The 24,902-nt window shown below is 38.4% G+C and overlaps 2 protein-coding genes across 2 annotated transcripts; both read right to left on the bottom strand.

Moving 5' to 3' along the window:
• Nucleotides 1-2,031: 2,031 nt before the first annotated feature.
• On the bottom strand, nt 2,032-8,091 carry LOC125178204. Its single transcript, XM_047881404.1, has 6 exons — nt 8,042-8,091; nt 6,476-6,595; nt 5,901-6,041; nt 4,699-4,841; nt 3,205-3,346; nt 2,032-2,166 (listed from the first exon to the last, which is right to left on the bottom strand). Exons 1-6 carry the CDS (start codon nt 8,069-8,071, stop codon nt 2,032-2,034), a joined length of 711 nt encoding a protein of 236 aa, XP_047737360.1. The 5' UTR covers nt 8,072-8,091.
• Nucleotides 8,092-11,179: 3,088 nt separating this feature from the next.
• On the bottom strand, nt 11,180-23,201 carry LOC108681392 (probable phosphoglycerate kinase). Its single transcript, XM_018170410.2, has 8 exons — nt 22,998-23,201; nt 16,302-16,441; nt 15,914-16,122; nt 14,791-14,990; nt 14,541-14,679; nt 13,633-13,767; nt 12,712-13,036; nt 11,180-12,398 (listed from the first exon to the last, which is right to left on the bottom strand). The coding sequence occupies exons 1-8, from the start codon at nt 23,057-23,059 to the stop codon at nt 12,358-12,360; spliced, it is 1,251 nt and encodes a 416-aa protein (XP_018025899.1). The 5' UTR covers nt 23,060-23,201; the 3' UTR covers nt 11,180-12,357.
• Nucleotides 23,202-24,902: the final 1,701 nt, after the last annotated feature.

The raw sequence follows: 24,902 nt of genomic DNA, 5'->3' as shown, positions 1-24,902 counted from the left end.
GCCCGTTTATTTCCAGAAGCCTTTGCTTAACAGAGGAGAGCATTAAGTTCTATAAGAGTATTTTAAAATGGAATTTAAAGGCTTTGCTGCTTATCGATACTGAATATTTACGAATTTAAGTGCACGTTTTTTAAACAGTAAATTTACAGCATTTATTCGTTCTGATTACCGTATTCGGCGCCAACATCCATTATAGATAGAGTTGTAAAAATTATATCAACATTATCTACTAATAGATAATATTCAAGCCGAAGAACTAATCGTTCATAAATACTGGTATCTTATAGATATTAAAATGAAATAAATTATCTTAATTAAGTAGAAAATTTGATCATCGATAATTCAATTTTATTATCCTTTGATAATACTGCTCACTCGTACCCATTCAAGAACATGTTCAATGAGACTCTATTTCAATTTTAGGTAAATGCTCTTAGAGATCCCGACAGGCTTCCGTAAGAGAAAATAGTTAGGAGCAATCTTAGTGCAAAGACGCTGATGTTCAAATGTAAATATGCTACACAATACATAATGTTTTGCATAAATAAGGGTTAGAAACTGCACTGTTGTTTTCTTGAGGAATGCTGGATAAGCCAATTGATTTGGACCCTAGAAAAATGAAGGCTATTTCTGACTTGCTTGTTGATTCTTCTTACCACGACTTTCAGATCGGCACTTATTTCTTCTGACATGCAAAGGTTGGATTATGAAATTGAAATACTTATCCGTTCAGTAAGGGAAGTTTTATCGCGTGATCTCTGGTGACCAATCTTCGTTTCTTGCAAAGGAAAGAAATTAGTTTATGCGGAGCGTGAACTCTAAATTTGAAAGGTGACTAAATAGTTTCCGATTATCTAAAGCCAATCATATAACACCGTGGATAGAGAAGCTGTAGAGTTCACGCTAAGCTAAGCTGCACCAGCACAGATACCAGATCTAAATTTCATTGTGCTACTTTAGGGTTTCTTGCTGAATAATTCTGGACAACCCAACATTTCCCTCCAGCAACATCACACCGTGACCCGGCCACTATACTGCATGAAGAATAACTTTTTAGTCTCTGACCGCCGTACATAGATTGTATGTGTCATTTCAAAGATTATTTGATTCAACGCCGCAAAAGATGTCTTAGATGTTTCTAAAAATATATATTGTGATCTATAAACATTTTCAGATTCCTTTTCCAACCTCTGCATAAAAGGATTCCCAACTATCCGCGCAGGTACCAAATTATCTCTAATTTGATCATTATAAAAGTACGGTCTGGAACGAATTAATTATTAAAATTTTATTCTGCCGAAGGACGAAATCAGCAATGAAGCACGCGACCATTTTAGAATAAACAATATCACTCTCCGGTCAGGTTTCTGGTGACACAATTGAAGTACTTGAAATACCATTAAATGGGTCTATGGTAATCTGCTCTGGCCATATGATATTCACCAGCTCATTTATTCTAAATGTCTGTCGAAACAAAAAAAAAGAAATGACATTTTGTCAAAGGTCGCTAAAACGCCATCAATTAGTCGATAAGTTTCCATTGCGGTGCATACGTATTAAAGTTGCCGTATCCTTTCAACAAGGCGGCAATTCCAGTTGTCCAGGTCCAGAACTTAGTTATGATTATTCAAAACGCAAGGCGAGACGAGTTATTGGAGTTCGCTTAGTGCGAATCCATTTATGTTAATACACATCAATCTCGCAAGTGAAAGTTGTCAGCTCGAGAAAGAATATTTAGCTCTAAAGTTTTTCATGTGTTTATATAAATATTACGAAAGACAGCCTTTAATAAAATTCCGCCATTAGATACACTTAGAGTCATTGTTCACAGTGAAAATTGAATACGAATTTAATCCATTTCAGTGCTTCAATCATGTCCCATGTGCTCATTTTATCCATGAAATGCTCTTTATGAGCGAAATTTCTGCAGTGCACCTGATTCTGAATAAATAATTTAATTAACGAACACAGTCCTTAGAAATTCAGTAATCATTAAATCAATATTCCTGAACATTTTCAAGCGATAATAACTCAGTTCTGGAGCCAGGGAGACAGGACGTAGTCAGCCATCAGCCCGGGCCGCAGCACGCAGGCGCAGCCAACCACCACCTCCTGCAGGGACAGCGATCTTGAGGACGGGGCGCCTCTGCCGTGCAGCACCGGCACCTGAAACGCACGCAATGGTGAGATCATTCTTAGCATTTTTATCGGACTGGAGGACTAATTATGTAATTATTCTTGGAACTTATAATTCACCAATATATGTAGTTTTCAATATGTATATGACTCAAATACGAATTATTGAACAATTATTATTATATTATCTATATCAAATATATATAATATAATATATTGTAATATATTATAATCTATATAATCTATATTATTCAAAAAGAAATATATTAGTTTATGCAAGTAATTAATCATTTATTTTAAGTCATTCATCCTAACCAACATCTCAGTTATATGGCCAGTGGAAGCTTTAAATAAAAAACTCAGGCTATTTCACAAAGTGTTACAGTGAATGAAAACCCGTGTGAAGTTAATCCTACTTCATTTAATTATGCTAAAATCGGCCTTGTTTTTATACAAGACCAGCCGTCATCCGAACGCTTCTGGTTACTTCACTTTTAATTTACAATCGACATTCTTGCTCCGTATCTTTTGAAACCTGCTACTATAGTTCTATGGTTCTAAATCAAATCAGCCCTCGCCTGGCAATCTTAATTTATTTCATATAATTTCCTTTACTTAGAAAATTCTCCCTTAGCTCCCGATACGCATGATAACATTTCGATCGTATTATGTCAAAACATCTACTGCAACGTCTTTGCCCTAACGGACTAGATGTGAAGGAGTCCGTAGGCTTTATGTGGAGTGCTAAATGCTTTTTTCTAGTTTTCAAATCTAATAATTCATACAATTTAATAATCTGAAACGATGCTTGATATTATTAAAAAATTAGATCAGTACTCACTGCAGTGAGTAACAGAGAGCGTATTTTCTCGTGCATGAATCAGTTTTCATTGCGATTAGTATATTGCACTGCACTCAGTACATCAGTCACGGATGGACGGACGGATATTAGTCACGGACGGACGGACGGACATGACAAGCACAATAGCGCCTTTTTCCATAGATAAGAAAATGCGCTAAAAACAGACATGTATCAAGCCACGCATGACACATGCAACACTCACGCACCTGACGAGACACTGGAACGCATTGGTGACCCTCGTTGGAGCAAGGCTCGCCCTTACAGAGACACCGCGCCTCTAGCAGGGCTGAGGGACTCGTGTTGGGACCGAGGTGACGAACAACATACTGAGTCGGGCAGCTACCGAGGCTGGTAATAATATCACATTGTTATTATTATTATTATCATTATAATAATTATTATTATTTTATGATTATTATTATTATTATTATTATTGGTATTATTATTTATTCTCATTTTAGCATTATTTTCACTATAATTAGTATTATTATTTATTATTAATGCTTAAATATACCAAGGTAGACTCACTCATTGATGCCCGGAATGATGGCTTGCAGCACCTGGTAGCCCTGCAGCGGCAGCCAACACAGTTTATTATGATAATTATTATTATTGTTATTAACGCATTTACTCATTTATGGAAATAATGCACTATTGTGCTCGCCATGTCCGTCTGTCAGTCTGTCTGTCCGTCTGTCCGTGACCTCAAGTTTTCGTCGACGAGAAAATGCGCTTTCTGTCACTCACTGCATTGAGTACTGAGTTATATTTTTATTATTATTGGCGTGATATTATTGTCCCGCTAATGCGATAATGTCACATTAGCTACTAGTTTACTTGACAGTGCAAAATACCACATTGCACCCAAACCATTACTGAAATTTATTCATTGAAAACAAATGGACAGACAACATATACGTCTACCTGGAGATAGCGAAGCCTAAAATTATAAGCAATATATCTGTTGAATGTGTTTGAATCATCTTCATGCATAAAAAATATAACTCAGTACTCACTGCAGTGTGTGACAGAGAGCGCATTTTCTCATCGAGGAAAACTTGAGGTCACGGACAAACGGACGGACAGACGGACATGGCGAGCACAATAGTGCATTATTTCCATAAATGAGAAAATGCGCTAAAAGCATTTTGAACATTGATGATGATAAAATTTCCTTTAATGAACATTCTTCGGCAAACTTCCTGGATCTCTAATTCTAAGCTACTGTCTTACTTTAAAAGATCGTAAGTGAAGATTTATTGTTCTGCGTGCTTCCAAAACTCGTCAAAAAATTTCCAAGATGATGCACTACAGGCAATTTAATACTTCTGTCCTCGTATAAAAAATGTAGGTTTCACAATCTTTTTTTTTCGACTGCTAACATGACTTTTTATTACAATATATTTTTTTATGCACGTTGAAAAATGTGAAGAATTTATAAACAATTTTCCTGTAATAAAATTCTTATATGAAATTGAATCGCAAAAATGTGTAAGCTCTCTGCTAAAAGTTTGCTGAACTAAATGCCATTGACGGAAACTTCCTTTGCACCCGATATCAAAATTTTTGTATGATATAATTTAAGAGATATTCTGTTCATTTTGAAAAACCCAGCTTAAACATTCTGTAACATATCCGTATATATTAAACACGAGCCGCTTTGACAGTTTTCTTTTCTTATACCTACACTAATAGATCACCTGGGCGAGAGGTGGAGCCATGGAGGCTGGAGCAGCATGGAGGGCGTGAGGGAGTTGGAGTGGAGCGATGCTCTCACCTTGGAGCAGTTAACGTCCTGCTGCAGCGCCTGCGACGTGTGCACCAGGGCCATGGGCACCGCCACCTGAACATGCAACCACGCAGTTAAAGAATAGATATCTTAAGGTGCTTGTACACGGGGACAGTACTGGCGGCAAGTAGATCAGAAAAATGTCAAATGTCTGCCGCTTGGTGCATGTCTATCCCGCAAGTAAGCTTAGACACGAGACAAATTTAAGGTGCTGCTGTGACGGAATCTAGTCGTTACCGGCACGGCGGCACCTTAAACTTACCTCGTGTCTAAGCTTACTTGCGGGATAGACACCAAGCGGCAGACATTTGGCATTTTTCCGATCTACTTTCCGCCAGTACTGTCCCCGTGTACAAGCACCTTTACGGTGAATCAACGTTTAATTCAACATTGTTACGGTGAATCAACGTTTAATTCAACGTTGTTACGGTGAATCAACGTTTAATTCAACGTTTTTTCGTTGTAACGACGTTTAATTCAACGTTGTTTCGTATTGGGTAAAATCGGCAACTCAGGGCCCCTGAATGTTTTCTTGAATCAACGTTTAATTCAACGCTTATTCCGCGCCAGGTGCTTGTTGGGTATATACATGTATAGTGTCTGTGAAGGAGGGACTGAATAGAGATGGGCTGATAACAACAATGCGGATTTTCCTGTCCGGCTGCAACAGTAATATATAATGAGGAGTGCATCAGCAAGACTGTTTCAACAGTCATACTGCCGTGAAAATCGTGATAAGAAATCGAGTTCATAGCCCAATTGAGAACATGTTGGCCGTACCTCATCTTCTTATATATAGGTATTCGTCTGCTAATTTGTGCAGCGAAAAATATTAATTGATTTCCTCTTGTACATTGGCGCATCAAGCAATTAATGTTTAAGCGATTGTTGAAAAATTATTAAACTTGAAAAAATTATAAATAAGAAATTTAGAAATTTTCAAAATTTTTGAAGCATATATAATATTAATTGTATTACTTATATATTGATATATTATATAACATTTTTATTATTAAATCTACATTCATCTAGCATCATTGAATACTTTCATAATGTGAATCATTTTATTGCTAAAGTATCTTGACCAGAAGGACACACTAGACGGTAACCCACGAGATTGTCCTGAGCGAAGCGTGCCCCGAGCAGCAGAGCTGGGCTGCTGTGTCGGTGGGTGTGGCTGGCCCAGTGAGGCGAGTCCGCTAACATCGTCTCGTCTTCGCCTTTTTCTCCATCCGTCGTTTCTCCAGTCATTTCCTCATATATGAATTAAAATATCACAGTATTTGAGGTTGATAATAGATTAGTAATGTTTTCTACGTGATCAATGGCTGGCTGAGCTCCTGTAGCTACAGTATATCAAACTTTATTATTTAAGCTTCCTTATTATTAAGATTTATTATATATATTGATATTTTGACTTATTTTTATTATTAAGCTTTATTACTTGGAATTTCTCATGAAATGTGGTGGAATTTAGGAAGCGCGTATGAGCAAATTTAAAGAGAGGGAAGGTTGAAGGTTGGTTGAATGGTTGAGGTTAGGGTAGATTCCTGCCAGACCTTCAAGTGTTTGCCAATGAACTGAAAATTATTTTCATAACCTTGTCAACTGTTCCGACGCGAAATTTTTATCATTGACTAAGTGGTGACCAACATCCCAAGATAGTAGAACAACTACACGACACTCACGATGACGTCAGAGTCGCCGCTGTAATCCATGTTCCTGCCCTGCGTTTGCGCCATGGACATCGCAGACGCGCGTCCTCGCATCACTGGCAGAGTCACGGCCACAAGGCAGACGACGCCCGCCTGTAGGGAGGTTAATTGTGTTATGTCATGGTTGAACTATATAAGGTTGACCCACGAGAAGCTCCGTCTTTCAGTTCAGCTTTCTTATTACGTCACTGAGATCGAGAAACGTAAACAAACCCGTCATTCCCATGACGGATTGGTTGACTGGTTTGAACGCATTTTGGTGATTGGTTAATGCCCGTGACGTCACTGAGATCAGTGACGTCACGGGCGAACAACGAACTTCATCCGCAAAAATGGGCTTCTTGATGGGTCAACCTTATACTAGTTCAACCATGGTGTTATGTTATGATAGCTGTCATTAATTAATTAATCTGTGAAATTCCGTATCAATGATAAATGATAAGATTAAGGAATAATATATATTAAATTATTAAATACAATGATAAATACAAATATTTATAATAAATTATGAATAAAGAACAATATATAATAAATGCAATGTTATGTAGTAATATTTATAATGAATTTCCAAGGAAATATAATGAATGAATTTTCGATTTATAGGTCTTCGGAGTTAATGCAGAGTTAGAATAAAGTTGTCCTTACATATCTGTTCTTTGTTCACATCAATTAGAGAATCAGAATTAGCATACTTTAACACTGCAAGTATTGCGCACAATGCAAGTATTTCTGTAAATAAATAAAATTTGAATGACAACAGTAATCAGGAAATAAAAATTTTAACATATCTGTCCATGGAGTTAGCGATACCTATACATATTTAGGCTTGGCCTTATTCTATTATTCCGTACAACTGACTTCTCTTAATCAGCAGCCTCGTCGAAGGTATTGATGATCAAATTATATACAACCTAAGCAGCCTATTATTAATTTCTGCCTGGCATTGGGAAGTAGAGCTTGCGGATCGCAAAATAAATATTTGGAATTAGACAGAAAGGATTAATGAAAGCGATTAAATGAATTATGCTTTCTAGCCATGATTATTTATCCTGATCATCTAATATGTGCTTATCACTGCAAATAAAGTATTCCTTTCAGCCATAATTTATCTTGACCGTCTTATACGTTCTTTTACTCACTGTAGACCATCTCTCTAGACCTCGGCCGGCACAGACTAAACCCACAACTTAGACCCGCTCCCCATCCCAGTGTCCGGTAGCCCTTTCCGGTCTACCACTTTTCCAAACACTGGAGGCAGTGCGAGTGAGCCCTCAGTAAGCTACAAGACGACGAAAGACCGCGATAGAGTTATTACTTTATAGAGTTCGAGTATAAACTACGGAACCAAGCTTACCAGAGAGCCAAGCTTACCAGATAGCCAAGCTTACCTGAGAGCCAAGCTTACCAGAGTACCAAGCTTACCAGAGAGCCAAGCTTACCGGAGTCCCAAGCTTACCAGAGAGCCAAGCTTACCTGAGCCAAGCTTACCAGAGTACCAAGCTTACCAGAGAGCCAAGCTTACCAGAGAGCCAAGCTTACCAGAAGGGTGAATGGTAGCGGTCGGATCATGTCAGCTAGAGGACGCCTGACAGGTCACAAAATGGGAATGAAAGCCTCAGGTTCATTTCGTTATCTTATATACGAGCCATGGAAAGACTCCCTACCGTTCCTTCAATTGCTTCATTAGCAGGACATAAAGCTAAAAGCTCGACACGGTATTTAACTACATAATTTGCGCAATCTGCGTTCAGTCTGAAACACGCAACAGCAACAACAAGAACTGACAACATGAATCAAAGTATAAGTTGTCGGTTTCACAGATTGTCATCTTTTATTAATGGAATAATAGAAATAATAAATAGCAAGGCCAGCAGAAACTCTGTGAGAAACTCTGCCACGCTTGTATTCAAGTTTCGAAATAAGCTATGATATGAGGGCTGTGGTTTTTCTCTCTTTTATTTGCATTCGGTTATAGTCTTCTTGTACTACCAATAAAGATTGAAAAGTGTTCGTACTTTTATATTTATTATTTCGAATCTTTATATTAATATATTAGTTGTGTTGGAGGAATCGAAATTCGCCTCGATTTATGCTTCATTCGCGCAGGAGCTGTTAGCTGAGCAATTTATCACAAAAGTTCACTTATACTTTTTGGCTTGAAAAAATTTTTATTCTAAGGCCATTGATCTATAAGAAAGCTCTAAGATTTTATCGCTGGCCCGCTGTTTACAATTTTTTTAATTTGGCCGTCAGCACTATATAAATATTATTTAATGGTACTAAAATATTCTCGGTCCCTGAATCATGGAAAAAAGTTCTTGTACTACAAAGGCATTGTCGGACCTGCATGCTAGGCAGTTCCAACAGGTTTATTTAATCACGTTAATAATTAATAATCGATTAATAATTAATAATAATAATCGATTTAATAATTTTTCAGACAAATTGTTCTGCTATACACTGAACCTGCTGGGTTGAAGTCATTAGCCTTTTTTTAGTTAAGATTAGACCTCTCGCATCTATAACATATGTCAACCCTGGTAAATCTGTTAAAACTCATTATCTTTCACTAAATATGGTAGGAATTAGTAGATTCAGAGATATTGTCATAATGGCGTAGAATAGAAATTTTTCTTCGAAAAATGGGTAGAAAGTTATTAAGTTCGAAGCTCAAAGCGAACACACAATATTGTGCAAAATTTAACAGCAGGTACGTAATAAAAGATGAGGAAAGTGTTACCGTCAGTCGGCAATCCTTTTTTTTCTCACATCACCAGCAGAGACACCGCGAAATCGATCTCAACAAATCGATAGTCAGTCATCCTTTACTGTGCAACCGAGCCATTTAAACCATCAAATTCGTTAAAATTATTAGCATTTCAAACAAAACTAATCGATGGGTTACTTTATTTGATAGAACTCTCAGCTGCATACGATGTTCAGGTCACTGCAGTAACTTTAAACTTAATTCAATGACACGCAGTTTAATGTTTTAATAAATTTAGCTATGCTCCCAATTTAGACTCCATTCAGAAATTCAGATCCCTTTCGCGTGAATTGAGGTTAATCGCTCCTGAAATCTTAGCTCCATTCATTGCTAACTCGAGGGTGATATTCGTCGTGATTATTACCGTGATTCTGAGGCTGTCAATGAATACAGGGAAACACGTGTGATGAGAGAAGATGCTCTTCTCCTACGCGGGTGAAAAATGGGAAGGAATAAATTATGTTGTGTTTAACTTCAACAGTTGATAATATGATAGTAAATAATTTTTAAGTAGACGTTTGTTTCAATTGAGCTCATTTTCAAATAATTATCAGCCTGGATAGCACAGAAATGTTTTTCAACCAGCATATCTGACATTGGGCTGCAAAAAAATATAATTTCAGGTCAGATTCATATCTAGAATTTACATTTTTTTGAACAACAAAACTTAAACAAGATAAAATGAACAGTGCCATAAGTATCTGATTAAAGAATATGAAATTCGTCATTGTTAAAATTTAGGTTATTCTTAATTTCATGACGGATTAATTTGAACTCTGACTGAATACTTCCTATAGTTACATGAACGACGAACGGAAATCAGAATTTTAAACTACAAGTTGAAAATATCAAGTGCTGATCGTGTCAAGACTAAAATCCGCTATTTGAAGAATTTAGCATTTCATCATAGACGCTAGTACTTCAAATGGTCGTGTCGCACCAGCAGTTCGATCCGCCCAACGCCATGGCAAATGTCTTGGGAACATCTGACGCCCTTCCAGCCTTCAATGGCGCCGCTCATCAGTCACTCATTGCCCTACTCATGAAATGAAACTTTACTCATAAAATTAAGCGTTTTCGGGTAACTTTTGGACTAAGATCAGGCTATATCATCACTTATTCCAAGCAAAATAATTATGGCGTGTCTGCTTGTCTACGTGACACGGCGCTGCCAAGACTATATTCCAGTTGGCACCAACGCTCATATCAAAAGACTTATAAGTCCATCAACGCTCATGTCAAAAGACTTAAAAGTCCATCAACGCTCATATCAAAAGACCAGAAGTCTATTGCTGCTCATTTGTTGCAGGTCCTAAAAATTTTAGCCGTCTCATAGTACGGTAAAATTATTGTAGGAGCTCAAGTCTTCTTTATAATTTCACAGAGCAGAGAACGAAGATGATTTCCAGTTTTCCTTTCTCGAGCATCACCTCTGAAGTTCGCATTAATAAAAAGAAATTTGAAGTAAATACTCATTTTTGCGCTGTTTAGAGGTTAAATCCTCTTCAAAGCCACTGATTCAGCACGAGTATTAGGATTGACATGGCTAGCGCTAAGATGCGTGGCGTCAATGCGTCCTCTCAGCGGCACGTCTATTTTGATGATGCAAGCTGGCTCGTATTTGTTGAACAATGGATAAATGCTGTAAAAATTTTACGCCATATTCAGCCAGAAGAAATTGTACGCTCTTGAAATTTGGAGGCTATTCTTTGCATCCCGCCTTATACTGGCATGTCGTCAAAGGCCGAATTTTTAGAGCACATGGAAACTCCCTCCGCTCATTCAGGAGCAAGTGCTTCTGATATGTAGCAAATCATAGAATTCTGATGCGTCAAACATTCTAAACGAACTCACAATTGTTTGGTCAACTACATAAATCGAGTGGAGGTAAAATTCACAGTAAAACTCAATAACTTATCACAATTTAATCTCGGCAATAGTGTAAGTAACCAACCTCTAATGGCAAATTTCTTATCCCTGTAACTAAAAATGCAATCCATCAACATATGACCTGAGCAGCCAACTGAACAAAAGCACAACAAAATCTAGAAGTCTTGTTCAGATGATGAAGAAATTTTTTAGCCAAGCGAAGTTATGAAATAATAAATACATCTAATGAGAGTAACACAATAACATAGTAAAATATATAGCATCCTTGTTTAGTCGAATTATATTCAGAAGGAATAACAAACCGTATTTTCCTTTATGACTAGCTTAGTGATGAACAAAATCTTTCTCTGGGCTATCAAGTTAGGTTAACTTACGTCGCCGAATGTAACTCTTCAAGCACTACAAGTTCACAACATTTCAAACAACTCTAAATTTCAAACCAACGCAGGTTTCTAATTACGAATGAGTAGGTATTCAGGAACTGTCGAACAGCCAATACAGAAAAATATCGCCATTAAATTTAACAATCGTGCACAATATTGAGGAAACTGAAACAAACACATCCGGCAGCCACCTTTTGCATCACTGTTCCTTAAGTCGAGAACTTCAAAACGAATGTCTTTGACAGCTCTCGATTCTTCTGTAACGCATCGCGGTCTGTGCCATTTCTACTGAACAATAACGTTGACATATTACCGTCTAATTATAAAGAAACTCACACTTTCCTATCGCAGATGTGATAAAATTTGTTCTACAGCATTGAAAAATCACACTAATGTTTGAAAATGCACCAAGTAACGAGGAAAGGATCATCTAAGTTTCTTAGAATGTGGTACCCCTAATCGCAGTATTTTAACATTTTATACTCACCCTCTCAATCGATTAAAGAAAAAATTTTCTAAATTAAATTGAACTGAGTCTTAAAGTTTACAATGTGCTCCTCCTCTATATCGCATGTATGTGAATAAAATATTTAGAGGTTACAAACAAAGAAATTCACAGCACAAAACAAAATGGTGTACGCAAATCTACCAGCCCATTTCACGATATTGTTCAACAGAAACTTGAGTATAATGTTTGACTTATAATAGTGAAGCTGGGCAGAGACATCGTGACGTCGGATGAAGGGTGACTACAGTGACGATCGTTATGGAGGTGACGACTTCGTCGGACGTGCGGTGTGAGCAACGCACTTGGTTTAGGCATCAGACAGAGCAGCCACTCCGGGTAGCACTTTGCCTGCATAAAGGGAAGCAATGTTTAGAACTAAACTTCTAACATCTTGAATTACAAACTTAAAGTAGTGCTTTGTATCCATCTAAAGTCAAGCTTTATTCTGAGCTCAAATAACATTTAATAATGTCGAAATCACTTCATAACTTAGTTCGCAAAAGGAAAGACGGGTGGATTTTCAAGGAAATAACCAAAATTTATCACATTTTAAACAAATCCTTGGTACACACTATACTTTCAATAGTGGATATCATTTATAGAAGGACCACATTTCAGTTGACTTTAACCACTTCTGGTCAGGTGGACACCGGCAAATCACCTTCAAGCAACTCAAGCGAGGCACCGCCGCCCGTGGACACGTGAGACACCTTATCCTCCGTGCCCCACTTGGCACAGCACGTGGCCGTGTCGCCGCCACCGATGATGGTCGTGGCGCCGGCCGCCGTCGCGGCCACAACGAGGTCCATGACCGCCTTGGTGCCGCCCGCAAACTTCTCGAACTCAAAGACACCGCAAGGGCCGTTCCAGACGATGGTCTTGGCGCGCTGGATGACGGGCGTGAAGGCGGCCACGCTCTCGGGGCCACAATCCAGGCCCTGCCAGTCCGCTGGGATGCCGCCGCCCACCGTGCGCGCCGTGCCGGTCTGCGCACGCCGTAAGTTACTTTACAAACACGATATGTCACACACATCGTTTATGCAACATAGAAACGTGTTTAGAAGCACTATGTGTCATATACACATCGTTTGTGTCACATACACATGTGTTTACTTTAAAATCGCGGGGTGTCACATAAATGTGTTTACAAGCCTGATGTGTCACATACACATGGTTTGTGTCAAATTCACACGTCTTCACATGCACGATGTCACTGGCACGATGCGTCACATATTGGTATATCATGCAGATATGCGTGCGATTTAATCCAATTTTTTATGTATTTCAATAAAATTCATGAACTTCCGCTTGTTAAGAAAACAATTATAATTATTTGAATTATCAGTGTTCTCAAAACGCTGCCTCAAAACATAACCAAGTCAGTGTTTTAACAAAACCAAGCTTAACAGGAACATAATTTGATAAACTCCAACAAAATACTAACTGAAGCTAAACTAATGTGTGGGATCGAGAGAACACATGAAAATTTTCTTTGAACTTCAATTAGAACAATAAAACGGATTAGACCGGAGAGCGCATAATTACGAATCAAGTAAGAATGAGAGTAAAACGTATTTCTTACATTAGCATCTTCATGGAATTTATCAGCAGTGACGAAGTCGACTGGGAAGTGGATCTGCACGTTCTTGCTCTTGGCCTTTTCCACGAGGCGCCTGACTATTTGCGCGCCTTCCTCGTCAAAGAGCGACTTGCCAATCTGTAGAGAATGGATAGTAGTGATCAGGCTTATTGGCACCTTAACGACTCTCAAGTCGATCCGCGGTAATGAAATTGCTTGCCATCAATTCACAGCCGCTGTGAAAAAAAAAAAAAAACATTTTCAACAGGTCTGACAAGCGTTTAGGTTGGATGGTACAACAAACATGATTTCAAAGCTGCAAAAATCTGACTAAAAAATTCGATTTTGGCACTTCCAAGATGAAGGTGCGACATAAGTGAAACAGTGGTATTTTATAACGGCACTTAATAACGTTAGTGACAGTAGGGTAAAGGCGAAGTCAGTGTCGAGGCTTATTACAGATCAAGTTAAATAAACAGGAATGATGATATTTCCAGACGACTTCTGTCAAACTGACACAAATGGTGGAGCAGCAGTTTAATAGATGAAGGTCAAAACAATAAATCCGAGATTAGCTAGTGCTGCACAATAGCGTTTAGCAGAAAAAAGTACGGTATGGCAGGAAAAAGTAGCACAGGAGAATTTACTGCAGGAACGAGTATTGCATGCAAGTGGAAATACTGCAAAATACAATACCATATATTCTTCAGGAGGATGTACTAACGGAAAATACTGCAGGAGGCAGTACTAGAGAGGGAAGTATTAACAAGACGAATTACTGTAGGAATATAATACAAGACAACAACAGCAGGACCTATTAAAGGACGAAGTATCACAACTACAGCGGGAAGCACTTCTTAGGAAAAATTGCCTACAGTCGTAGGAAGGAGCACCAGAGAAAGAAGCCTGACCTCCATGCCGTCGATGACCTTGAGGAAGGTGAAGGCCATACCGCCCACAATCATCATCTCGTTGACCTGGTCCAGCAAGTTCTCGATCAGCTGGATCTTGTCTTTCACTTTAGCTCCGCCCAAGATGGCAAGGAAAGGCCTGCACAACAAAGCGTAAATTAAACCTTTATTTTTATTATCAAAATAAAGTGGTGTTCATTTTTGATGAGCATAATGGCAATGAAACAAGCAGTGCAAACTGTTGAGATACCTGACGGGGTGGTCAAGGGCCTTAGCGAAATAGGTGAGCTCCTTCTTGAGCAGGAATCCGGAGGCGCGCGTGTCGTAGCCCTCGCCCAGCATGGAGCTGTGTGCGCGGTGGGCCGTGCCAAAAGCGTCGTTGACGTACACGTCGCCCAGACGCCGCAACGACGCTCGGAACTCAGACACCTTCGCCGGGTCGGCCTTCACCTGCAACGGCAGCGTGGGTGAGGGGCACGAGGTGATGGTAGTGATAAGTTGGGGCATGGGAGGGAGGGAGTGAGCCTGGTGGCAGGTGGGGGAGAGCGATGGGTGAAAAGTGGCTAAGAGTGAGATATTTAGAAGTGTCAGGGAGTGAGGGGTGAAAGTTAGTGGAAGAAAAGCTTGAGAGGCTGTATGATAGTGAGGTTTGAGAAAATGGATGTTGGGCATGAGAAGATGGATGTTAGGAATGAGAGGATAGAAGTGTGGTGCCATGTACAATGGTAATGCACGAGATGGTTATGTGAGGCATGAAAGCAAGTAAAAGTGAGAAGTATAAAAGAAGCATGGCATGAGAGGTTGGTCATAAGATGAGAAGTTGAAAAAAATTGCTACAGAATACAGTGAAATACATTGTAAATTTCAATTAACTATGCATAGTAATATACATTTAGATGATGTGATAGCTTTATTTTCAACATAGTGATATATTTTATGCAAAATGTGCAAGGAAAGCAGTTGATACTTCAGAAGCAAATGTATGATCAGATGTTAAGGAAATATATTGAACTCAGTGCGCAAAAAAATATCAATTACACATATAGCTGAATCATATTGATATTTTGATACTACTACAATAGCAATGGAATTGAAGATGCCAAATTTCCTACCATTATAAAATTTCTACAAATGATTCCAACACTTGTAATTCATATTTCATTTGAATAATATTTTTTGTCTCAATCAGTCAAATTGATTTCAAAAACAACAAAATTATGAATAATTACTGTGCAGTAAATCAGAACATGATGTTGCATGACTTGCATCTTATTTGTGATAACTGACAAAAGTGTTCCACACTTCGAAAATTTCTGATTTTAGTTCACAAACATCAAGCTCACCACTACAAAACAAGAAGAGGCTACACTCACTTTGTTGCCAGAGGCATCCACGCCCTTGCCCTCCTCCTCTACATGGTAGCGGAGATTCTCAAGCAAGATGATAGAGCCCGGGGCAGGGTCTGCACAGGCCGCCTCCACCTCCGCACCAACGCAGTCAGATAGGAATAGCACAGGCTTGCCTAACAGCTTCTCCAGCTCAGCAGCTACAGGCTTCAGTGTGTACTTTGGGTTAGGATTGCCTGCACAATCAAGGAAAAGAAAACAAATTTTTACAAATTATTAAAATTTGTTATTCTCATATATAACATCAATAATTATAATTTTATAATATTTAAATTTAAATTTATTTAATATACAGTTCTACAAGATGGTGGTCATTATTTATGAAAGACTAAGGTCTTAATATTTGAGAACTCACCATCAGGTCTCCCAAGGTGTGATCCCAGGACCACACTCTTGGCCCCTTGTTCCAAGGCATACTTCACAGAATCTAGGGCAGCAACAATCCTCTGGTTGTTGGTTATTGCCCCATCTTTCATAGGCACATTGAAGTCTACCCTGAAAAATTAGGTTAAAATCATGCACATAACTTTTACTGGTTACAGATTGCAGGAATCATCATATTGAAGGCTTAGTATGCAGCATCCTTGAGCACAAGGATTAAATTTGATGCCTTCAGAGGCAGGGTAGAATCAGGGTAATAAATAAACAGGTACAGAACATATTGGACAAAAGAGCTGAATAGCTATTACCCTCCCTAACTCAGCTGATATTTCTTCATTGAGCAAGTGACTGACAAGTGACACAGCTGCAGCTGAATCCATATTGAGTATACAAACATGATAGGCAAACTGCTACTGTATAACATTTACCGTATATATATTTAACCCTTTCCCCACTGACGGGACTCACAAGTCCCGCCTCAAGTTTCACGCTCTAAAATACATACCAGAAGGAATTTTAGGTCCAGGCACCTAACGGGACTTCTACATTTGTTTATACACCTCAAGAAAATTACTAATTGGCCACCGGCTCACCCAGTGAGATTTCTAAGGCAATTGCATCAGCCGGCTGAGAATGACAGTAAGTTTCCTTTTTCTCTCAGAATATTTCATCATAACTGTTTATATTCAACATGGATTTAGTTACTTTTTGTTTTATTTTGTAAAAAAATTTATATTCTAACAAAATATAACAAATAAATATATTTGGAAGACTGTTTTTGATGTAAAAAATAGAAATTAGTAAAACGACCTGCAAGTCCTGCCAGGAGAACCGGGACCTGATAGTCCCAGTAGGAGTCGTGTGTCGTTTGTGTTACTAGGTAGGAATACCACTGAGAATTCCAATTCATACTGGTCCCATCAATTTCGTATTCATTTTTTTTACACCACGGCACTTTTATGTTGTAACTTATTTTATTTTCAGACTTGAGCACTTCTTCCTGAAACATGGCCAATCGGTCATTGGAAGCCAATGAAATGCTTCATCTGTAGGACGAAATTGATACTGACATTGACAAAGATACTGACATTGACTGATTGAGCCTGATGATCGAGACCCCACAGAAACCATTCATATCGTGTACAGATTAGATGCGGAAGCCGAAGATGAACCCATTATCATTGAATTGGATGAACAAGCCAAGATTATACCTACTGATGCAGCTTCTGAGACTCCTGTGATAGGTGTACATCCACAAAAATGGAGAAAAAAGAAGAAAAATCAATTGTCCACGAGTTTGTCGCGCATCCCAAACCAAGTCATGAATTTGCATGCGCCCTCAATGTTTTTTGCATTTTTTATGAGGATCTTCTTGATATGATTCACTTCCAGACTAATTTGAAAAGTGTACAAAAGAGGAAGCCTGCTTCTGTGACAAAAAATGAAATAAAAGTATTCATTGGAATCAACATTGTGATGGGCTACAATAGAAGAAATCACCTCTGACATTATTGGTCCTCATCTCAAGATATGAGTGTACCTATCATTCAAGCAGCAATGTCTCATGACCGTTTCGTTGAAATTCTAGGATGTCTGCATCTAAACGACAATGCAAAACTGAATGAAAATAAGCACGACGTGTTATTCAAATTGAGACCGTATCTTGAAAAACTACATGAACAATTTTCCACAGTAAATAATCCTCTAGAATTATTGTCTGTGGATGAGTCCATGATCAAATTCAAGAGAAGGAGCTCTCTTCAGCAATACAACACAATGTAACCCATAAAGCGAGGATACATATTATGGTGTCTCGCTGATGACTCTGGATACATACACAAGTTTTTCATTTATTGTGGAAAGCGGCAGCCAGATGACAAAATGGTCAATAATAACCTTAGCCTTGATGGAAACATTGTTACATCTCTTGTCGCATCATTGAAGAACCGCTTCCACAAGCTCTATTTCGATAACTTTTTTTCATCTATTCCCCTGCTTGAAACCTTGAAGACCATGAACATAAATGCACGTGGTACAACCCGTCCAACTTGCAAAAACTTCCCCTTGTTTTCTACTGATAAAGAGTTGAAATGAGGAAACTTTGATTACCGCAGTACTCCCGCAGGAATAACAGTTTACAAGCGGAAGGATACAAAACCAGTACATTTCATTTCCAACTATCACGGAGTTGAGCTTCTACTGTGCAAAGGAAGGACAAAACTGGCACAAAAACGGTCGTCACCTGTCCAGTGGTGGCAAAAGATTATAATAAACACATGGGGGGTGTTGATAAGCATGACATGCTAAGGCAAATCTATGGCATCAATAGGAAGAGCTTGAAATGGTGGCATTACATATTCTTCAGACTTCTAGATATGACAATCGTGAACAGCTTCCTCATTCACAAGGAACATTGTCAATCTGCCATTTCCCTCTTGGACTATTGACAAGAAATAGCATGAGAACTCCTGGCATATACAGAACATTCATGCACCCATCATGCCAAGAGGAAAAAAGGAAAATTCTCGACACCAGACTCCGTGCAGTTGAGCATCCTTGGAAATCACTGGCCCCTGTTCACAAACATTCGTGGTCGTTGTGAAGTTTGCTCCCTGGATAAAGTGGAATCACGTCCATTATAAAAATGTTCTCAATGTGGCGTTCATCTTTGTTGCAACATCAAAAAACTGTTTTGGCGAGTTTCACAAGTAGCTAGGGAAGCATGGAAATGCGCGTGCGATAAAGGAAATATGATGTATTCAGTTATGATTTTATCTCACCTTGTCACATAAGCCAAAGTTATTATTCTACGTCATAAATTATTATTTCATTCAGATTATTTTTTTGTAAGTAAAAAATGTTTACTGAAAAAAGTATTTTATTTTACATTATTATTGTTAATAAGTGCATATTGTACAGATCTTGGAGCATAATACAAGGGATCGCGTGTGATGGCTATATATCCTATATGATTATGTCATGTACCGGGAGCCCTGACAGGACTCTGGAGTCCCGGATCACTATTTTTTATATTAATTGATTTTTTTATATTTTAGTAGCATAGAAACTATAATAGAGGTCCATAGAGCATAATTAACACAAAAAATACACATAAAATAACTTCCATCATATAGCCGGGTGGAAAGGGTTAAATCACAAATTTTACTTCTATTGGAAAACTCATTGAGCTTGCATATATGTTTTTTCAGGAATATTCAAAATTAGGCACTTCAGTACCTTGCTCAGACTAATATTTCCACACTCAACAGGTTTCACTTGACATTGTCATAGTTGAAACTTGTAAGTAGATTAGCATGCCAGATATAAAGCTAGCAAGATTGTGAACAAAAAAGATTGTTTTATGGGTGATTTTCAAAGATTACAGGCAAAATTTGCTCCTCATAATTTGTTTAGTATAGTATATTTGGCATTGAAAAATAGGCCTGGATAGGCCTGTTGCCAATTCTTGTACTTTTCTTGACACTCAGTCGACAGCAACAATCCTCTGGTTGTTGGTTATTCACAGATCTAAAAGACTATCCTTTTGATCAAGAAAATATTAGCCTAGGGGCAAGGGCTACTGTGGGATAGGTGAAATTGACCACATTTTCCTGTTATTTATGGGTGGTATCTGCAAAATTTTTCAGTTTAGAACAGTTGATAAATATTCTCAGTTTCTCACTCAATTGATGTAATTGCTAATACAACTTTATCATTGAGCTGTGAAATTTGAATTCCCCAAAAATGAAAAAATGACTGGTAAGACAAAGTTTCAGTAAAAAAGGTTGATTTTTCTAGCATTCTGAATTATGTCTAAATTAGCCTTGAAATTCCTAATTCAGGTCCAACTTTTAAGTCTGATAACTATCAGTGATACCGTCAACTGGGGCTACTCGGGATGATTTCAAAAGTTTTTCATTCATAACTTCTTCCCATGAAACATTTCATAAACAAGTTTAGGCTCATTTCAAAGCTCTTTGCAAGGGCTATCACATGGCTTCTCCAAAAAAGTTCCATATGCTATTCATAAGGTGCCAGAAGCAAAGAGTGTCCCGAGTAGCCCCGTTCAACAGGGCTACTCGGGACAAGTATGTAAATTCCGCAAATAAAGTTTTCATACTGACACTGTCACTTGTCTGCCACTTTTTTCTGAGCAAAATTTTTTAATAAGGCAAATCTTTTTTTACTACAGACCTTAGCAGAAGTAACTTTTCAAAATATCATTTTCCACCATTTTTTTCAGGAATTTTTCAAAGCTAGTAAATATAGTATTTTTGAACTTCCTTTATACTACATAGATAGGAAAAATGTTGACGCTTACACCACTATATTTAGTTTTGCAATATTCCAATTACCTAGTTTTGCTACTAAAACAGTTTTACGCTGATGCTGTGTTGCCATGGTCAGGAAGATGTGCCAGGTGCGCGGGAATTTATTTTGTCATTTTAACAACCTGCGCGGTGCGCCGTACTACGTTGGTAAAAAAATGCGCCGTGCGCCGTACTTTAGAAAGCTAAAATAGTTCTACTATTTTAGACAACAATATACGCGAGTATATTGACAACGCGAGTCGAACTGACAATAATAAAATGTAAGACATGTCCAGGTTACTTCTGACTCTTCCGATTGTCCGCCTTGTCAGATATGGAACGTACGGTAATCGTAAACTGCGGCTGTTATACATACGAAATGTAAACAGAAGGTGTTCAGTGTTGCCATATGACTTTGGAAAAAAATTTCTTCTAAAATAAAGATGGCCGGGATTGCGCAAACACATGCGCGAAGATAATCAATTTTCATTACGTTGCGCGAACTGTGCACAGCAATAGCTTAAGGTGGTGGTTGAAAGCCGCGAGCTCTCAGGCAGGCTTGGCTGAATCCCTATGGGTATCTATCACTACGTATAGTCATTATAACTCCGCTCGTAAATAAAATATCAATCTAAATTTTTTCATGCTCATTCAGCTATTTATTTACAATTTCTCTACAGTAACAAAAAATATGTATATTTTGTCTAGCATTAGTTATGATAGAGGAAAATGTTGTACATCGCTCAATCAATGTTCATTATACTATATGCGACTTACCTAATTTTGTGAGACACAAGGATGTAGTACTATTTATTCTCTATTGATCGGTATTAAAGACATATCTAAATCAACCTCTATTTTGTAGATATTTTGTAACAAAATATTTCGGCCGCAGCCCCTTAGATGGGTGCTGGCTCAGGTATCATATTACAAAGGCAACAAGCTCGAGCGCAGCAACTTGCCGATCTGAACACAGAACAAGGGTTCCACATCGTTGTCGCGAATTTCTCGCTCACGGACTTCGCCGCACTGTGACTACAGGCCTTAAAAAAAGTGAAAATGCGCGGGAAAATTCACCGAAAACATACATCATCCTGAGTGTGGCTGTGTTGGAGGACTATCCCGAGTTACCCCGCCCATCCCGAGTAGCCCCGGTTGACGGTAGTTAGCCTATTATAAGTGTCCATACTGGTAACAAATTAGATTAATGAAAAAAGATTTGTCACATGTTTTGAATCTACCCTGCTTTATAATCTGTTAGTAAACAAAATTCAATCATTAAAATTATAATTACATTAAATTACTGAATTTGAATATAACAAAATTTCAAAGACATTTGTAATCCCTTAAATTAAATTTGGAGTAGTGAATGAAATATTTTGTTGACCTTCCTTATTTACTATTTAGGCTTACTAATGAAGTTATTATTGACTATACCTGGTAGGCATCCTACAAGTACAAGACCAGTAGGTATGCAGGTAGGCTAAGCCTCTAAGGCTATAATGCCTTAACCCTTTCGTGACTGACGGGACTGTGACGTCCTACTCAATGTTTTACTCCATAACTTGCATTCAGCGCACCATTCGAGGCATAGCTAACTACAGGGACACATTAGTAACGCTCCTGCGCCCATGTCAACTCAAAAGTAATTGACTGACGGGACTGTGACGTCCCGCCCAACGATTTACTCTATAACTTGCATGTAGCGCTAAATTCAAGGCATAGCTAACTACAGGGACATATTAGAAACACTCCTGCGCCTACATATGTCCAATCTAAAGAATATTATTATTTGTTCTTTTTGGGATATGTTATTATATAAGCTATTACACGCGTTTGCCAAAGGAAGTTTGTGATATTATTCAACTACTAACAAAAAATATTCCGAAAATAATTTTTTTATCAAACTCAGTGATGTCACAAATTGTGTCACCTCAGTTGAAACCATATACTACCGGGATTTTCTGATCCCAAATATATAATTTTTACCATTAACATATGTTGAATTATTTTTTACGGAGATGCAAAATTCGGTCCAAGTTCATGATGATTCTGTAGAAAAATACGAATAAAAAGTTGTAGAACACATTGCCGTCACGAAAGGGTTAATAATGGTAGGAAGCATCATCACCATTAACCCATTAGGCTATAGATGCTAGTTTTATCATACACAAGATATTGAACAGAAATCTTGATTTAATTTATCAAAGTATATTAGACACTAAAATTGTCCAGTTTCTGAAAATCATATTTATCAGTTTTCACTATGCTTTAGAGTTTAGGTTTAGCAGTTTTTCACTAACCACCATTTCCACCAATAGGTACCAAACTTCTCAAATTTAATATTTACTGAAACTTACCTCATAAATATCCTCTTGCCTTTGAGATCGACTTTATCGATGCTGAGCTTATTCAACGCCATGATCGTTCTGCTCGATCAGAAAATGGTAGATCAAATTTCAGGGATGGCAACGAATACCACCTGCTTTCACACACAGATCAACACCGGCTTACTAGTGTCAGCTGTACCTGACCTAAGATTGTAGAATGTTCGAGTGAGCACATACCTTTGCCCTAGGCTAGGGAAAATGTTCACTGTCAGTACATTTTATGAATGCCAAGACATTGCATGTCTTTATATTTTTGAATTAAGTAAACCTAATAGACTTCAATTGTTGTTTATTGAATTGTTTTGTCGATTTCAATGAGCAAATTTCACGCAACGTAAACCGTAACTACTTCATTGTTTAGGGCAGTGAGATGTTTTACCCCATTACAGGGATATAACTTGCAACCTTGAAGAAATTTGAAGGTCAATCAGAGTTGCGCGGGACGTCAATCCTCATTGCAGAGTTGCTAGACTCTAGTAACTGTTGTGGAATCAGGGAGGAAATAAACTTAGGTAAGCCAAGCTTTATTCAACAAATGCCCAGTTACCTGGAAGAATAATGATCGATGTAAAATACTAATCAACAATATAACATAACACAAGTATTATTCAAGAGACTACAATGCAACTACACTTACAATGTATAACAGAAGAGAGATTTGTTCATACTGGATACAAGTTACAGCAAAGAGACTGCGAACGAACACTGGACTCTGGAGTGTGGACTGTGGAGTCGAGCGACATTACGTCGTATTGTGACTTGGTAAAACTATTTCAATATTAAGACATTCTACCCTTCTAAATTTTGTTGCTAAAACAAACTATCAGTCGCAGGCTACAAACCAATATAACTAAACATAGAAGTGATCATCATTACAGAAAAAAGTATTTGTTTATTCGCAGCTTCGTCTATTCATAGCGATAACATTCAGGAGGTCTTCGTGGACGAGTTGACTTTCGGATTATGGGAGACAGTGGCTTCTCTTCTTGCACGGGTTGCACAGGCTCCGAAGACACGGTAACGCTCACATAGGGCATTCCCGGTACTGTGAGCGTGAAACTCCTACCATTCCCGGTAGGGAGTTGTCCGACTCGTCGCAACTTCTTTCTGGGATAAATATGCCTTCAGTTCTCGATACATAAACGCTGCTCCTCTGTCAGAATGAATATAGCCTGGCATGCCAATAAGGGCGAACAACGATTCTAGGCACTTAATAACCCATGGTTGAATTAATACCATGTAATAACCGTTCTTGTAGACATGTCGGGGCAAGCCGCAAGGGAAAGCAAATGGGAAGCGTGAGAATTTGTCGACCACAGTGAGCATATAAGTGTTGCGTGTGGCGGAGGGCAAAGGACCTTTTAATATCAATGCTCAGGCGTTCAATTGGTTGAGTCGCACGAATAAGAGTTCCTTCGGGCGGTCTATAGGAGCGAGGTTTTTTCGAACAGCGCCCACTTTACAAGTCCAGCAAACTCTCATCACGTCTTCGGTTGAAAATGGCAGATTTTTAGAATGGACGAAGTGTAGGAGCCTTGTCACTCCAGGATGACACAATCCATCGTGAATGTCAGTCTAAGTTGAGTTGGATGTTGGAAATGATGGGGCACATCATGAGGCTCGGCTCCTAGTCTCTGTAGCTATAGCGGGCCGATACATAATAGTGTAGCTAAACGAGGCGAGCTCCAGCCTCCACTGTTGGATTTTGTTGTTTTTAATCTTCTTTCTTTTCCTGTTTTCGAGATAAAAACTACAGATCGCTGGTCAGTTGCCAAAGTGAAGGGTTTTAGTGCCAAATAGTGACTCCATTTACGTACCGCTCTAATGATAGAAGTTGCCTCACTCTCAACTGCTTGATGGTGCAACTCACTCCCT

This window comes from Hyalella azteca, unplaced genomic scaffold (genome assembly GCF_000764305.2).
Source record: "Hyalella azteca isolate HAZT.00-mixed unplaced genomic scaffold, Hazt_2.0.2 contig7882, whole genome shotgun sequence".
NCBI lineage: Eukaryota > Metazoa > Arthropoda > Malacostraca > Amphipoda > Hyalellidae > Hyalella > Hyalella azteca.
The sequence above is the reverse complement of the archived record's forward strand: the minus strand, read 5'-3'. Positions and strand labels throughout refer to the sequence as shown.

Bases quoted from the DNA above. Each gene is read 5' to 3' on its own strand.
- LOC125178204 (XM_047881404.1), bottom strand. From the start codon at position 8,071: ATGATCCGACCGCTACCATTCACCCTTCTG. The intron at 6,042-6,475 runs GTGAGTGTCGTG...TTCATATATGAG, and splicing joins GCGGCGACTCTGACGTCATC to GAAATGACTGGAGAAACGAC. The intron at 4,842-5,900 runs GTGGGTTACCGT...TTGCATGTTCAG, and splicing joins GCTTCGCTCAGGACAATCTC to GTGGCGGTGCCCATGGCCCT.
- LOC108681392 (XM_018170410.2), bottom strand. From the start codon at position 23,059: ATGGCGTTGAATAAGCTCAGCATCGATAAAGTCGATCTCAAAGGCAAG. The intron at 13,768-14,540 runs GTCAGGCTTCTT...CATTCTCTACAG, and splicing joins AGGTCATCGACGGCATGGAG to ATTGGCAAGTCGCTCTTTGA. The intron at 13,037-13,632 runs GTAAGAAATACG...CGGCGTGCGCAG, and splicing joins AATTCCATGAAGATGCTAAT to ACCGGCACGGCGCGCACGGT.